This window comes from Homalodisca vitripennis, chromosome 4 (genome assembly GCF_021130785.1).
Source record: "Homalodisca vitripennis isolate AUS2020 chromosome 4, UT_GWSS_2.1, whole genome shotgun sequence".
Lineage (NCBI taxonomy): Eukaryota > Metazoa > Arthropoda > Insecta > Hemiptera > Cicadellidae > Homalodisca > Homalodisca vitripennis.
The window spans coordinates 31,317,961-31,335,397 of NC_060210.1; the positions used below are offsets into that span (position 1 = coordinate 31,317,961).

General features: G+C 34.3%; 1 protein-coding gene across 1 annotated transcript in view; it reads left to right on the plus strand.

Moving 5' to 3' along the window:
* The window catches only part of LOC124359105 (T-cell leukemia homeobox protein 3-like), an 83,482-nt gene extending 68,757 nt beyond the window's left edge, over positions 1–14,725 (plus strand). The window contains exon 3 of the mRNA XM_046811558.1: positions 13,295–14,725. Within this exon, the coding sequence (XP_046667514.1) occupies positions 13,295–13,547 (253 nt within the window). The 3' untranslated portion in view covers positions 13,548–14,725. The remainder of the gene's footprint in view (positions 1–13,294) is intronic.
* The last annotated feature ends 2,712 nt before the right edge of the window (positions 14,726–17,437 follow it).

A 17,437-nucleotide genomic window follows, 5' to 3' on the forward strand; every position in this document is an offset into this window, starting at 1 on the left:
AGATTATATTAATATCTTAGCAGATTGTCAGAGCAACTTAACTGATGAATGATGTTTTGAAGGCTGATTGTTCAAATAACGCTTCTCGAACAATGAAAAAGAAATTTTCTTTTATCAAATTGTTGTAGTTTCATGAACAGTTGATTTAAACGTTAGAGATAATTCATAAAATAACATATATATAAAAATGGATTGGTGTAGCCTAATTTGTTTATACGAAGCGGTAAAACCATACAGGCAATTTTGTTTAGAATAATACGCTACGACTAACTGTACAAAATGTAATATTTGTTTTAAATGGGCCATATGCTGCTTTTAACCAATTTAGCTTAAATTTTTAAAATATAATTCCTTTACTCTTGTATTTCAAAATTTAAGCTAAATTGGTTAAAAGCAGCATATGGCCCATTTAAAATAAATATTACATTTAATACAGTACATTTAATACAGGTAAAAGTTATGTTGAAAAATAATTACTTTGGATGATATTAGAGAAAGAAACATTTTATTTACGAACAATTACGTACGCTGAATTACGTATAAAACAAAAACTATATTAAGTAAGTTAATAAACTCCTTAGGTAAGTTAATATAAATTTTTTTAATATGATAATTTCACTTCCTTTTCTAGATTATGGTTGGACTGCAAATTGAATTCTTTGAAATATGTATCACATTTAATACCAAAATAAACCTGATTTCTATATAAAAAATTAATATGTAAATAAAATGCCAATAATTTTATTTATTGCGATGTGTTATATAAAGTTTAACATTTAACAGATTTGCTACCACCATTTCAAGCATAATTAATATATTTAAATTCGTTTTCATAAACGTTTGTGGCTTTCACAAACTTTTAAATTGATGCATAAAATTATATACGTTTACATTTGAAAAGTTCACGAATATCTACGGATTTAAGCTAACTCTGCACTGTGATTACAAATTCATGAAAACGTTTAAAAACTGGGTTGTATGAGAAAGTCGTTTATTTCACTATTACACGATTACTCGTTGTCTCGTATAATGTTTTAAAATATCAAAAGTATATTTGTCGAGCAAATCTATCCAATAAGGTAACTAGATCGATAGAATAGACTGTCATTTAACAATACGAGTTTCAGATAATGAATGGATGAGAATAAGAGATTTTATTTCCCTAAAGTGTAAATATTCATATACAAGGTGCATGAAAAAACAGAAATGTACGTTTTAAACATTTTCTCCAACTTAATTTATCTCAGCCATCCCGTAAATGGAAGCGTCTCCTTTATCCGACAAAGCACCGACTTTTCTCGTGAATTTTTAACTGCTATAGAATGAGTCCCATGCCACTGTGTTTTCATTACTCCGCTGGGTTTTTTGCCCACGGGGTGCATAGATGAGGGGGGAGGGATCACGGGGAGAGAAAGCAAGGGATACAGTAAGCCCACGCACGACCCCGCTCCCAGAGACAGAATACGACACGGCAATTATTGCATAAAAATGGCGGCAACCTTACTTGATGAATATTTCAGCGGCTAAACAGCCAAGTCATGCTCTAAAAGGTGTGTGTTCTTTATTATTGAACGGCCTGTATTATTCAGCCCGCTTTTAAACTGTCAACTTAGCTCGGCGACATTTTTGCCGCCCCTCCTCGCAAAGGGACGAGGACTTGGCGCGTCTTGTCAAAGGATTGACTGATGGAATCCCTGATAAGACTCCATCATGTTCGCGCCTTTGTCAGCCGCGCAGCTGTCACTCACTTTATCGGCTCGTGACGTCATTGGCGTTTTGCCTCTGTTCACTTTGTCGTACTCACCTCCGTACACGTACACACTCGGAACTCTTCTGTCAACTTCGGTTCAGCCAGACATCTTGTTCCTTTCCGACAGTGACACGTGCATTACGGAATGTTATTAATGTTTTACCAGTTAGACTGCTTAAATGATCAAACATCAACTTGAGACACTAAAATCCCTTTTGTGATTGTTTTGCGGCGATGGGTATAAATAACTTTGGCTTAATTTGGCATTGCTTGGTGAATTGAATTATTAAAGTCCGACGGCTAATTGGTCGACTGCAACATGAACATACTGCAACAAATTCATGTGGAATGGAATCCAAACCTCGGGAAACACGGTGCGGTGGTGCGGAAGGTAACTCGGGTGATGTGACCGGGCGGTGACAGTACAAGGGGGTGATTGCCGGACAGACCGCAGCAGTCACCACAACCTACAAACAATTCGGTAGAAATGAAATTCCAATTAGCACTAGTGAGTCAATTTGTGTTTAATTGTTGAACAAGATGGCGGCCAGGGATTAGCCGGCCGTGTCATTGATAGGGGCGCCTGTGTAGCTGACGCTGTCACCTCTCGCTGTAGCCAGGTTAATTACCATTTTAATGAAATATGAGCCGGTGGGATTGTGGGACCGTTAATTAGTTGGCGCCGGACCCGCAAATTGCCAACCTACCATTATTCTACTGTTATCATTGATTAAAACTACCATTTAAACTTGCACAAGGTTAATATCTTGAATAATACAGAACTATATCAACATTACGTGTTATGTAACCTTCTATCTGCAATCTTATACAAAGAAAACACAATATAAAGCAGTATAAAATAAGTTGGAAAATTTTCCAAGAATAAAAGTTATTACCAAAGGATTTTTGCGAGAGTTAAATCTTTTTCAACGTACTTTAGTTGATAATAAATAATTACATATTTTCCAATATAAACGTATGTACTGTACGATATCTTTCGAAATTATGGATTTCACCTTCATGCAACTACACAGAATATACATATTGGAAAATAATTAGCTATTTATTGCTACTTACATTAAAAATCCATGTGTTTTAATACATGTAATTGATGTTACACAAGTCCTTTATTATGTGTTTAAATCTCATTTTTGGAGATGATTTGAAGGAATGGCACGATTTAAAACATGTGCCACTGTTAATATTGTTACATAAAGGAAACAAAACGTTTAAAGATCTGGAATCCAGCCTCTTCATCAGGATCTTAATTTGTAGCATGCTATAAGTAAACTGGCTGAGCATTAGTGAAGCGTATCATTTGAAGAGCTAGAACATTTGTATTCCTGTCTGTCTGTCCGCATGATACATCGAAAACGAACTGGCGTGTAGACTTTAAATTTTACATTAAGGTTGATTTCTATATAGGCAACATAGAGTTCGATAGTGGTGCATGTCACTTCTTGGAAATTGGCTGAGCGTCATTGAAGCCTACTTATCACTCAGTGGCCTGAACAGTTTTTTCTTTTGTCTGCCACCGGAGGGATGTAAAATTTCTATTCTATATGATATATGTTTGTCCATCTGTCCGCAGTACATCTTGAGAATAAAATTATCTATAGAACTGAAACTTAAATGTAACCTCAGTAGAGCCATTTACGCCACAAACTGTGCGTCGTACTCGTACCTTATCAATATATAGGGATGAAAATGCCAAATTCAATAAAACATTTGTATGTCAAGGAACTTAATCATAACAGATCCAGGAGGGAGCAGAAAGTAAATATGAATTTTTATGTTTGTGGTTCTCTGTGGGAGATCCAGATTCTAATTCCGGCAGAATGCTTATTTATATTTACAATTATATATAGAGGCTTTTTAACTGGAGAATGCTTTTAGAACCTAGAATTCATGATCGGCGAAGTATACTACTAGAATAAAATTATTTGTAATATTGTTCTTGTAGAAAATTGGCTGCCATTCGCGCCTCTTTTAAGGCCGCATAACGTAATGGCTAAGAAGGCCACAAATACCATGAAAATAAAATATTATCTGCGTTTACTTTCTGTTATCGTATTTACATTATTAGGTAGCCTAGTCCAAAAGTTATAGGATATCCAGACATGCTTTCAGAGAGAACAAGTTTCTGGATTCATTTAGCACGCTTTTTAGACATAACAAAATCTTTGTTTTTTTTTAAATGATTTTATAACCATTTCAAAAAATAATTAATTTCACCGCGAAAAGATAACATCTTTTAAGAAATATTTATTTAGAATATAGAATAAATGTATGTATTATATTCAAACAATCTGAGTAACTTCAACTTATTATGTACAGCAGTATTTTTGTTAATGATGTAAAGTGACACAAATGTGTATAATTATCTACAAGAGTTGTTGAGTAAAATTGATAATTTACGCGGAAATAATCACCATTCACACCTGAGCGGATGGCACAGCCGCCGCTAGTTCAGTCTTGTTATGAGCAAATTACCCGGTCATTTAAAATTACGTTGATTAGCACCGTCACGTCGAAAATTGCTGTTTAAAAGTAAACAGGAAAACTCACTATGACACCTCCATTAGAATTCATGCCGTTTTAACTCGCATAGCAAGAATGAGTTATGTTGTAGGGAATCGTGAACAGTTAACTCACGATACCTTTTCTTTCATTGTACCTTCCTTTGTACAACTCGGGTAACTCTGCAAAACTGATTTTCATAATCATTCAAAAAATCAAAAAAATCTTCTATTCAAAAAAATCAAATCTGTAATCCTGTAATAATAACAATAATATTCATGTAATGAATGGGAATCAGTCATGTAGTGATTAAACGGTACGCTTAATGATCATTCGATCAACGTCTCAAAAGAGACCATAGTATCTGTTTGTAGTTCAATTAAAATAACATATGAACGAGGGTGACCTTAAGGTTGCATTGCTTTGATACAGAATTATGTACTGTAGGTACATTTAATCCCACCTTTTTGCATGTAAAGCTGAAGAGGGAGCTAGCCCTGTGTCTGGTAAACAAACAACAACAGAATATAATGATCTTACTCTATTAAAAATGAAAAGTGTTTGATATCCAATTTTATCCAGAAGCTATTCCGTTATCGAATAATCATACATTTTCTAGACACATAAGGAAGCATAATTTTATTGTAACCATTTTGTTCCATCTATGGTATAAACGCATCCTCTAAAGCGGAAAAAACACAGTCCTTATCATTCTGAGACTTCGACCTCCTTGGTTATTAATCGAACTATGGATAGTTTAAACAATTTAGTAAAATGCCTCGAGTCCACAAACGGTTTAACTAAATTTCTATTGAGAGGGAGATAAAATAATGTGCTTAATATGCATAATGTAAGGATAAACAAACGGTAATAAAAAACAAGTGGCTGTCACTTGGGACCAGCGATCACATAAGACCAATAGATGGAGCAGTGGGGTTGCCCGTTGAAGCCGCCTCTGTCGCCTGATGATACAACAATGGCGGCGACCTTGGGATGATTCACCCTAGTGGCGAGCGCTCAGACTGTGTTCGCTGCTGTCTGGCAGGTTTTAGAACATGAGAAGGAAGATGAAGATCTCGACTATTACTATGATATTGTAGGAAACACTTCAAATGTAACGACGCATATTGTGGAGTACCTTTCTGGTTTTGTAGTAAGAACGTTAAGAAATAAAATAGCCTGTAGCGGGTGCCTACAGCTGTTACAGGCTAATGAGGAAACGCAATACCGCAACAGTTTGATAAGTTGTAAAAATCGAGGAGGACTTTTACAACCTTCTGAAGGTGTTGTGAAACTTTGTTTGTTATGTGAAACAGAAGTAAAGTTGCGTATTAAGAAAGGCAACGTGACAACTGTGAAAAACTAGAGGACAGAATGGTAAATTCAGTGTTACGAAAGTGTATCGGTGTAAATCTGTTCCCAGGAGGACATTGTTTTGTACAAGATCCTGAGGTAAATCACCTTATATTAGTTCAAAAAGCTATTTGTAAACAATACTTCAAAGTGCGACTACATCACCACTACAAAAATGTCAGTGCATCATTACACAAAACCAGAATACGCAGTCATCTATTAAAAACTGTAATATTTTTAGGACAGTAGAGAGGTACGTTTTATTGTAAGCTTTGGATATTTATGTTTCTAATTTTCATATTTTAATTCCCATTATATTAAATTCATTATTTATAAACATAATGAATTACCCATTTGGGTAATTTGGTGTGCCAGCATCTGGACTATTTCGCATGTAGCTATAGCTTTTTTAGAAATAGTCTTTTCATCATGCTCAATGATACTTAATTTATTTATTTTTTACGTTATTTTTTTCTAATAGCTTGGTGGTAAATTTAACTTATTTGTTTTGTACTTTTTTAATGAATTAATATTTGTTTCTAAAATTGCACTGCTAAATGAGATTGTACATTGTTAATTACCTGATTTCTTGTAAATGTATAGATTTTTCCAAGTAGATCTGCTACATCATTTCTTGTTGTTTGTTATTTGCTCTAAATTTATCTTGTTAATTCTTAAATGTTTATCATTATTTTTCTTTTATCTTGTTGTTGTTGTTGTTGTTGTTCTTGTTATTATACTCAAGTTATATTAGTTTTCGAGTTGGTTAGTGTTATTTATGATTTTTTTATAATTATTGCATCGTCAAAACTAACACACCATGTTTTATTATAAATTTGTTCGATTATGCTGTCTGTCTTGAATTAATTAATTTGCACTATTCTTATAAAAAATGGATGTCCGTTGATAAATAAATAAGTCTATGTCTAGTGGTTTACTTTATTGTACCTTATATTGCCTCAAGTTTAGTTAATATTTAATTGCACTGAATGACAGTTTCTATTTCCATGAAATGATAAGCGAATGCCTTATAAATGGGGTTTAAAAATGTTTAACATATTAAAAATAATTAATTACATTTAAATGAATTTTAAATTAACGATATGTTGAGTTTTAATTTAAGAGCCGAGAGCGGCCTGGAGTGTAGGCGATCTGTTGTAGGTCGGGCGATGCGGTCAGGGTTTTCGCCTATATTCTGCCGATAATATCAGGAAAACGACTGGTCTTAGAAAATAAAGTTTCGAATGAAAAAAATAATTCAACTCTTTATCTCAAACTTTCCCGCTTACAAAACTTGCCTGTCCTAAAAACAAAAAAATTCCTCACAGACCGACTTTTTCATGTTACGATTTCAAATGTGTATAAAACTTTTAAAGTTTTTTGCTCATTAAAATTATATAGAGATCAAAACTGGTAATTTGAGTTGCGCCATTGGAATCAGTGTTTTATGAGATATACGTACACCAAATTTGAAAATTTTGGCTTAATCCTAAGTGGGCTAGGTGGCGATTTATTTATGCGCGCGGACTGCAATTTTTAAGCTTTTCTGGACGGCGTTTGGCGTTTCTAGACGTTCTCAAGATGGCCGCCACTGGCTTCAACACCAGTAATGCTGTAGGAATAGGAGTGCTCCATCTATTGGTCTTATGTGATCGCTGCTTGGGACGTTGGCTGTTCGCTGCAAGCCTCTGGCATCAAACAGCTCAGCACTGGCTGTGCCGTTCTCTGTTGGCTACACGCTGTTGGTCACTGGGTGCTGTTGGCTACTGCCTACTGACCAAGTCTGCTGGTAGCAAACAGCTCAGCTTAACTGGCTGTGCCGTTCTCTGATGGCTACACACTGTTGGTCACTGGGTGCTAATTGTTGGCTACTGGCTACTAACCAAGTCTGCTGGTAGCAAACAGCTCAGCTTAACTGGCTGTGCCGTTCTCTGTTGGCTACACGCTGTTGGTCACTGGGTGCTAATTGTTGGCTACTGGCTACTGACCAAGTCTGCTGGTAGCAAACAGCTCAGCTTAACTGGCTGTGCCGTTCTCTGTTGGCTACACGCTGTTGGTCACTGGGTGCTAATTGTTGGCTACTGGCTACTGACCAAGTCTGCTGGTAGCAAACAGCTCAGCTTAACTGGCTGTGCCGTTCTCTGTTGGCTACACGCTGTTGGTCACTGGGTGCTAATTGTTGGCTACTGGCTACTGACCAAGTCTGCTGGTAGCAAACAGCTCAGCTTAACTGGCTGTGCCGTTCTCTGATGGCTACACACTGTTGGTCACTGGGTGCTAATTGTTGGCTACTGGCTACTGACCAAGTCTGCTGGTAGCAAACAGCTCAGCTTAACTGGCTGTGCCGTTCTCTGTTGGCTACACACTGTTGGTCACTGGGTGCTAATTGTTGGCTACTGGCTACTGACCAAGTCTGCTGGTAGCAAACAGCTCAGGTTTACTGGCTGTGGACCTCTGAAAGTTCTCTGTTGACCATTGGTTGATAACTTCTAACTGTTGGTGAACCCTTCAGTGCTTAGGTCAATTACAAAACTCAGCCACCTGACAAAAGAAGGAATTACTTCGCTGTCATTACTGAGAGTTATGACCTGTGTTTTATAACCATTTGCACAAGTTTATTGGCATCGACTGGTCAGTCATTATGTCATGTTACCGGCGCTCAACAGCAAATTAACATTTCCAAGCTTGAAACCCGCTTAGGGAGCAAACAGTGAGCGCTTTGAATGGTGCTCGTAGAGGGGATACTTGTTGTCCAAAAGTGCATTTAAGAATTTATAACTGTAGCGTATTGAAAACCTCAATCTCAGTCATTACTCAATTTCAAGTTTAATTACTTCAAACTAAGATTTGGTTTTTTTATTTTGAAATGATTTGTTTTTAAATTATGGCAATATTATCCTTATTAGAATGGAGAGACCTGTACACAAGTATAGTAGAATAAGTTTAACAATGTACAAGAGTACAATGTATTAAGATTCTGCAGATAGTGTTATAAGATTGTGTTGAAATACACCTTGATTATTGTTTAAGCAGACTATTTTCAAAATAGTGACGTCTGTGGAAACTTTTAATAAGAAATTTGAATCTGACACATTTTAAAATTTTCATTTTTACATGCAAATCTGTATTATTTCAAAAATGATTTTAAGTCTATCCAATTGTAAGTAGATACTGTAATACACTCCGTGACAGACATTCAAATGACCTTCTCGATAAAAAAAAAACTCAGGGCTTCACGCTCAACGGGAGGAATTTAGTTTGCGCCACATTCAAGACGCACCATCGTTACCATAACGTACCATGGTACCATTCTTGTCGTACAGTAACACGAGATGACGAGCGGTACGGTGCGTCGTGTTGCGAGGCCAGCGGTATAAGATGCAAATGGCACCTGGGGAAGGGAGGATCACCTTGGAGTAACCGCCTGTTAGATACAATTAAGTCGCCGATTACCGTTTACAGTTCCCAGAAGGCGTCGCAACTCGGTTCACCAGATGTTTGCGGCCCTCTCGGCTGGGCGTGTCCCCGACAGTAAAATATCTACTAATATGGCACCCATAGTCGACAATACCACCTGGAAATTTCCCTCAACAAATAACTTTCTAAAACTATCCTCAGCAGTTTACGACCTCAAAGACGTCGCTATCGTTACGGAAGAAAATACGGATAGACTTTAGTCAGTCATCCTGGTAATATTCCGAGACTATATAAGCTAACGGTCAAACAACGACGTTACGATCGCGGGTTGTTTATGTGCTAGCTTACAGTCGCATTTAGAAGTAATGTGAAGGAGATGATATGTGCTTTCATGCTGGTGCTTGGAGACAGAGAGGAGATCTGGAGACATTTCCCAAAATTCTGTATTTCCAAATATAGGGTATACATTTGTTGTATAATATTTGAAACCCAAACGCAGTTGTTAACAATGGTATTAATTATTTCATACAATACACAACCTGTTTATGCGTGTTTCTCACCTGTGAAAGTTGACCGGCCGTATACAACTTTCAATATATTTCATCGACAAAGTATTTTATAACACACATTATTATGTTTAGTTTTTAATTGGTGTCATAGATTCAGGCATGTCAAACTTACCATTTGTTTTTGAGGAAGTTCCATATAGGAACTATCTAAAAGATTGACAGGCCGTGAAACCTATATAATTGGCTACTACTAAAAACCACATGTGTTGTGGAATTACATTAGAATAGAATAATGTGTCGTTGTTATCTCAATGTGTACAAATTATCATGTAATCAATAATTTATCGCTAAAGCTAAGAAATGTGTTTAAAAATTTAATGTCATGTGTAAAATCTCATCTCAATCTCATTAAGCAACTAAAGACTACAATTGTTTAGAAGCAAATCTAAACAATTGTATTTGCTTCTAAACAATTGCAGTCTTTAGTTGCATAATGAGATTGAGATGAGATTTTACACATGACATTAATTACATTATTACATGAATTATTCACATTAACTAATACGTAAAAAATTGTATTTTCAAATTGGTAGTTGAACAATTTTTGTATATACATTTAGTATATTTTTATTCTATTATTGAAATCTTTTCCTCTAAATTGTTAATTAAAGGTATCAAACAAAAGTAATTAGCTTTCACCTCGAAAGCATTACTTGGTTGTGATAAAATATATTAGTAAAATCGTCTAGTATATGTTTTAATTGAATGTATAATACTTTTGAATCAGATATGTTGTAGCTATCATAATCGATTAATTACTTGCTTATATCTTTTGATCTTTAACAAACATACTTTTATCTATTCAATATAACCGAAAAATAAACATTTTAATTCTGGCAATTATTTATAACACGTAACATGTGACTTCAACGCAATAGTAAATTGTATATCGCTTAAAACATTCCTGATTCACAAATATTGGCCAACACCAATCGTAACAAACAGCAAACCCGAGCTACTATTAATTGGAAAATGAATTTGAAATAGATGTGACCATTGGAACTATTAGTTATAAGTAATTCATTGTCGGTGAGCGCAAATCCAGGTGATTGTTACACTGGAAATCCAGCAGGCAGTGGCGATGGCGGCGCTGTGCGGTGTGTGGTATGATCCTGGGGGCAGTGGTAAGCTCTCCATTACCGCCACTGCCACCAGAATTCAATTACCTGGCGTTGACAGTTGCTAATGACGCGAGGCCGTAAACAATTTATAGGTTAGTTTGTAAACACCATTGTCCGACGGATGACACTATCGCAAATTAAGTTTTCCATTTATTTCCCCGTTATTTCGCTCACGTTTGATGATTGCCGGACGCGCTGAAATGTGGTTTTTGTAGTGGCTCTAATGCGTTTGTCGCGTTTGTCATTGTTTTGCAACCCCAATTCTAGCGTTGTGTTACTGGACAATTACGTTGAAAACGGCCCTTTGTTGCTTTCATGTAATGAGTTTTGTGTTCAAATATGATTCAACCAAAAGTTAAATACAACATTGATCTTGACCAGCTCCTATTATTTAATCTCAAAACATATATAAACAAACAACACTGGGTTATGTGTATTTTATAATATTACAACAATATTAAGTAGTCAAATTAAAGTTAATTATTTTTATGTTATATATAATATTGTTGTAAATCATTGAATAAATCATACAAAATATTAAAACGTCTATTTCTGTTGCATTTATTAGTCTTAATCAATTTAGAACATACCTATATTTTAGTAATGTCACACATTTTCACATATTATATTCTTCTTATAGTATAACAGTCGTATATACGTGATTATATCAAGTAAATTTGTATATACATAAAAATGCTAGATGCATTCAATACAAATCACCCGATATTTCAAAATGTACATTACACAATGCTGAGTAACATCCCTAATTTCAAAACCATACGTGTTGAAACCTGTAACTTAGTGTATAATAATGACTTAGTAAATATATCCTACGGATTAGTAAGTAAATACTTTTTGGAAAATTGAGTGTAGCAAATTTAAATAAGTACCAAATTACGTTAACGCTTTATAAAGTTATCTACTTGAAGATATCTAAATTCACAATCCAAATTCAGGTTTGAAATATGAGATGATTGGCTGTGTACCATGAAATCGGAAACAGAAAATAATCTTGTGGTTACGCCCTGTTAAACCGCCAATTTTACTTCAACAATTCCTCTGGTTTCTAAATCACCGGAGTAAAACAAGGTCACTTTCAAGCTCAAGGTCATTTTTGCATCTCTACTTAATACAAGACCGCAAATCTTTGTCTTGTTTTATAAAAAACATTAATTGAATTTGGATAGAACTATTTCCTTTTAACTAGTTTCTGAGTCTGGATATATGTAAAATGTACTAGCAAAAATAGCTCTTAACGGAATTACATTCTACCATACTATATTATAACAAGGGTTAGCAACTCCCACGGCGGCACGGCGTTCTTCATCTCCTCAAACCATTTTTATAAAATGTATTTATCTACCTATAACATCAATGAACTTGAAGTTGCAGTGTAATTGTACCAACATTTCTCAAAAAATGCAAACGACTTGGGTAAACAAAACAATATCTAGTCTTATTCAATAAAAATTGCAATAAATCTGTTGCTTTTAGTAAACAAGTTTAGTTTCCTTTGGAATCAATTGAAGTAAATTGTTACTGCTAAGCAACAAAACTTTAGGTATTCGAAATCGGAAATATCGAAATGTTTGAAAGAAGGTTCCGGAGTAGCAATATTTGTTGGCTGAGCACCAGCGAAACCTATCAATATAACGGACTTGGCAAATGTCATTTCTGTCTGTCTGTATGTCAACACGATATCTCGAAAACGAACTGACCATGAATTGTGCATAAAGCTTCATTCCTATCTGAGCAAATCTGAGTTCGGTTATGGTGCAAGTCACTCCATGGGATCTAGCTGAGCGATAGTGAATATTTTTACTTTGGTCATATGGATAACTGGGTAAGGTACGAGTAATGAGCAGACCAAATAAAGTTGTAAACAATGTCATACGAGATTTTAAGGCCAAGCATGTAGTCTAAGTATCCCAACTAATTTAACACTATTTATTTGGCGACGCTTTGTAGACTTGTATTATTTAAACACTGATATTAAACCTAATTTAATGAACATAAAGGTGATTTTTACTTACATTAAAACAATATTTAACACTTTTTATTATTTTGTGAGTCCTTTCGATATCAAGGATATCTTCTTCAGACACATCACAAAAGTTTCAGACTTTTATGATGTGTCTGAAGAAGATATCCTTGATATCGAAAGGCCTCACAAAATAATAAAAAGTGTTAAATATTGGTTTAATGTTTTAATGTAAGTAAGTTAACAGTACCAATATAAGCTCCATCTACAACATAAATGTCACTGATTGTATCGTGTGACAAAATGTTTCATCTGGAGACTTGAAATCTTGCATGAAACTACACGTCTTTGAAGCCTTTCACTCAGTAGGCTGATACACTCTCTTTTGTTTACCGGGGGGATATAAAAATGTCCATTTTATTGTCTGTCGTTCTATCTCTATCAATAATGAAATGAGCTACAGACTTGAAATTCTGCATTGAACCTCAGCGAAGCCTGTTACTTGACACGGGTTGTGGAGTACGCCTACTTTGTTTTAAATAATTGCCAGACAAGTGTTTCACTATTCACCGTCATGTTGCAGGAGGCAGACGGCGGAAGAGCGGGAGGCCGAGAGGCAAGCGGCTAACAGGCTCATGATGTCTCTACAGGCCGAAGCGCTCAGCAAGGGTATGTACCACGGGGCCGGCTCCGAGAGGGGCCCTCCAGACTCTGGGGCCCTGAGCGCTCTACAGAACCTGCAGCCCTGGGCACCAGGTGGCCCCTCCCTACCACTGCAGCAGGCTCCTGACCATTACACCCTCAGCCAGACACCCATCGCATCACCTATATGTTAGACAAGGACAAGTGTAGAAGAGACTAAATGTGATAGTGCAATGAAATCTCGATTATAAGTGACGTAAAGGCGTGTAAAAACAAGCTTTTTGTACATTTTATCTTAAAGATTATGTACTTTGCTATATAAGTGAATCGAAATACTAATAATGTCGAAGTGAAATCATGTTGCATTGAAATAAATGTATAACAATATCGTTTTATATTGGCTGAAAAATATTTTGAGGTTTAATATTGGTTTCTTTAAAAAATGTGTAAATTACTTTATATATTTGGATTTATATAATATTTTTTGCAATTCGAAAACATTCAGAATTCTGATTATTGCTACATATCAGAAGTGTAACACAATAATTTGAATTATGGTTTTTATACATTATCTACAGCACTTGAACTTTTGTTAAATATTTTAAATTAGCTCAAATAGTTTTAACGAAAGTAATTTCCTTCATTTTGGACTTTTAGTACTTAATTACTACTGCATTAAAATAACAGAAATGTAAATATGTAATTTATCTATGTCGCGTATGTTAGTGATGTTTAAAAGTTATCAAGTATATAAATGGTTAAGTATTGTCACAAACTTTATCATAAATGCCACTAAATGTTGTTATATGTAGCAGATATCATAGTTTACTTGTGTACTTTTTGTTTGTAAAAATATCTCGATCTGTAAATATTAGTGAGTACCTAGACGCTTTCATGCTTGTGGACACTGTTTATATTGTACACTAATCTGTAAATTAAATACTTACATTAAAATTAATAAGAAATAACTTTTCTGGAACATTTCATAATATTTAAAATATGTGCATGTAAAAAGAAACAAAAGAAAGTAAGAATTGTTTAGTTGCTTTAAATGTCCAATTAAGTACTATTATTGCAGTTTTGTTAAGAAATCTTTATTAACAAATAATTAGAATTTTACTACATTTATATTATTCCTCAGAACTTTAAATACCTGGAGTAGCTGTTGAGGCCAATTTTAAAGTACGAGTAATTTTACAAATCTGTGCATTATTTTGAAGTCAAAGATTTAGTTGTAATTTTATTTTATTTTAAGGATTATAATGAAGAGTCCATTGTAATTTGTTTTGTATAGTGTAAGTTAGCTGATTAAAGGCAACTTGTATAAAGCCTGTATTCTGAAAGATATAAAAAGCGTAACAAATTTCTCAAATATGTTTTTCCTTACCCTATTTCATTCAATAAGTTATACAATAATTTGTAAAATTAAAAATATTTCGAAAAGTTAATCACATAAAATGTAAGAAGTTGATAAAAATAAAAGTCGTATATACATTATCCAGCATTTTTATACGACTTTTAAAGTAGCCCTTAGAAAAGACAAAATGAGTAAGCTGGGCCGAATGTTCTAAGGTATCGAATGAGGCGACTCACAAACCGATTATGACTTTCTCAAAATCAGTGTAAACACAAAAAACTGGCAAAAAGTACTTTGATTTAAAGGATAGAAGGAAAATAAGGTCCACAAAATAAAGATAAAACATTAAGTAGTTTTTAATTACAAGAAAAGCTTGAGAGTTAGTTTTTTTTTCAAATTTGATTAATGTATATAATAATATGACACAGATGAACGAAACAAGCAGAGCCCTATTTTCTAGTAATGTACTTGAATCCATGAACGAGTGGTAAATAATTTATTAGAGAAAAGAGACCACATAGAGATCGTCATTTTACAGTGTAGGTCCACGATCCTAGAGCCAATTGGCATTGTATAGGCCTAGGCACACATGCTGGTTCTATGACATCGATAAATTTCCGCTAAGTAGGAAATGGATCTTCAGCCACGCTAATTTTGGTGGAGGTCGAAATGGAATGGTATCAACAGGGTTAAATATGAAACGATACTTATCAGATAATATTTTTCTTATCTTGGCTTAATTTTAATCTCTTTATCTCGTTGACTGACTTTGATAAAAATTTGAGGAAAAATTTCTTCGTCTCTTAGCAGAAATAGATATTCTTAACACAAGAGCTTAACATGCCGTCTTATATTTTAAATTTATGTCTCTGAGACGGTCAGTTTTAAGTGGGTCAAGATAGGAAAAATAAATTCTATGGAAATCATTTTAGATTTATCGGTTAACCCTTTTGATACTCTCCAGTTTTGACTTCCACCAAAAGTAGCGTCGCTGACAATAGATTTTTTTTTCTTAAAAAGAAACGTTTGATTCATTCAAGAAAAAACAGGTTGTGTGTTTGGACTGTTATGTCCCACAGCTTATACTGTTCATGAACCAGTCATTACGGGTATGATGGATTTTCGTAAACTAATTCAGCGGATTAAGTTAATACGATCTTACTAAATAAAAAGTATAATTTTTATATTTAAGCTTGAGATCGTCAAATGCGAATGAGTTAACTGAGGCACAGTAAACCTGAGTGCTGGGAACGACTTTCAAGGATAATACAAACTGCTAGACACTTTTATATATTTGTGTAACGTTTAAAGCATACTCTGTTATCTAAGTTTAAATATGAAGAAAGATTAGCTACCCAGTCCGGAAAGTTAACATACACAATCAAATGCTACTGTATTCATACCATAAATAAATAAATAAATAAATATATATATATATATATATATATATATATATATATATATAATGTTGTAAATTTCCCTACAAAAATAGATAGACAAACTTATTCATGGTATAAGTTAAGGCTATTGATATTACCTAATTATATATATGGTCTTGGGTGGAGTAAAATTGTTTAATACAAATAACTGGATAATCACTTTAATGTTTTGTTCTTGAATATGTTTAAATTATTTTAATGAACAAGTAATTAATTTTTATTTCTTTATCTTTAACGAATATTTATCCAGTACATAGCGGTTTGAAAAAATTATTATGAATTAACTATTATAATAAAGAACTATATTATAAAATAAAAATTACAGCGTAAACGGAACAATCCAGATTTAACCAAAACAAAACTCGTATGTGTTATTAATTCTCTATTTTGGTACAAAAAAAGGGTAAAGGGTACGAAACCTTAATTTTCAAGGTTTCAGAAATTTCAAACTGAAGGATAATAATAAATATATTCAACAATGTTGTAACGCAAGCATGTACAAGAAAAACGGAAAACTAACAAAAAATATGAATGTAAAGATTCCGTGACATATCAAAACATTTCATCTGAACTGAGAAAACTAGAAAACGATGAATTGAGCTAAAGAGACACGGTTCCCCATCCTCTGAGATCGTTCCACGGTACTGATAGACTCATCAGACTTCTGGATAGTTAACTTGCAGCAAAGTGGACAATTTGTACATTACATTAGCTCATTAATGTTGTTTAATTAGTGCTTTTTTTCAAACTCACAAATGTAACTTTCAGTGAGGAGACTTTCAGTTTAACATGACCCACTGATTGGACCTTAGGACTGTGTAGCGTTTTTAAAGCTACATTGATTTATTTTTTTAATTAAAACTTAAATTAAATGAAAATTTTGGGATCGAAATATTGGGATTTAACTTTAGATTAGATTGTGAAAAGTCAGGGTAAAAACGAACATGTAATCCTTTGGCAAGTTAGTACTGGTAGTTTTAAATTGTTAGGAAGGCAGATTGATTGCCTTGAATTCATTAGAACTTGACTTGTTGCGACTATTGTTCTCCTTGTTTGATACAGCTGGACCAATGAGAGAACACCGCGGATGTCCTGCAAAGTTGATTGGAAAGGGAAGTATTTAAGCGTCCGCTCATAATTTTCGCCCTTCTTTTAGTCATTTTCGTGAGTTAAGTTAATTACAGTGCGCCGTGTTTCTTAATTTTTTTCCGCGAGGGATTTTAAGGAAAAAATTAAATTCATTCATAGAAACCACAGAGCAATCTGCATAATTAATTCTCGATGAACA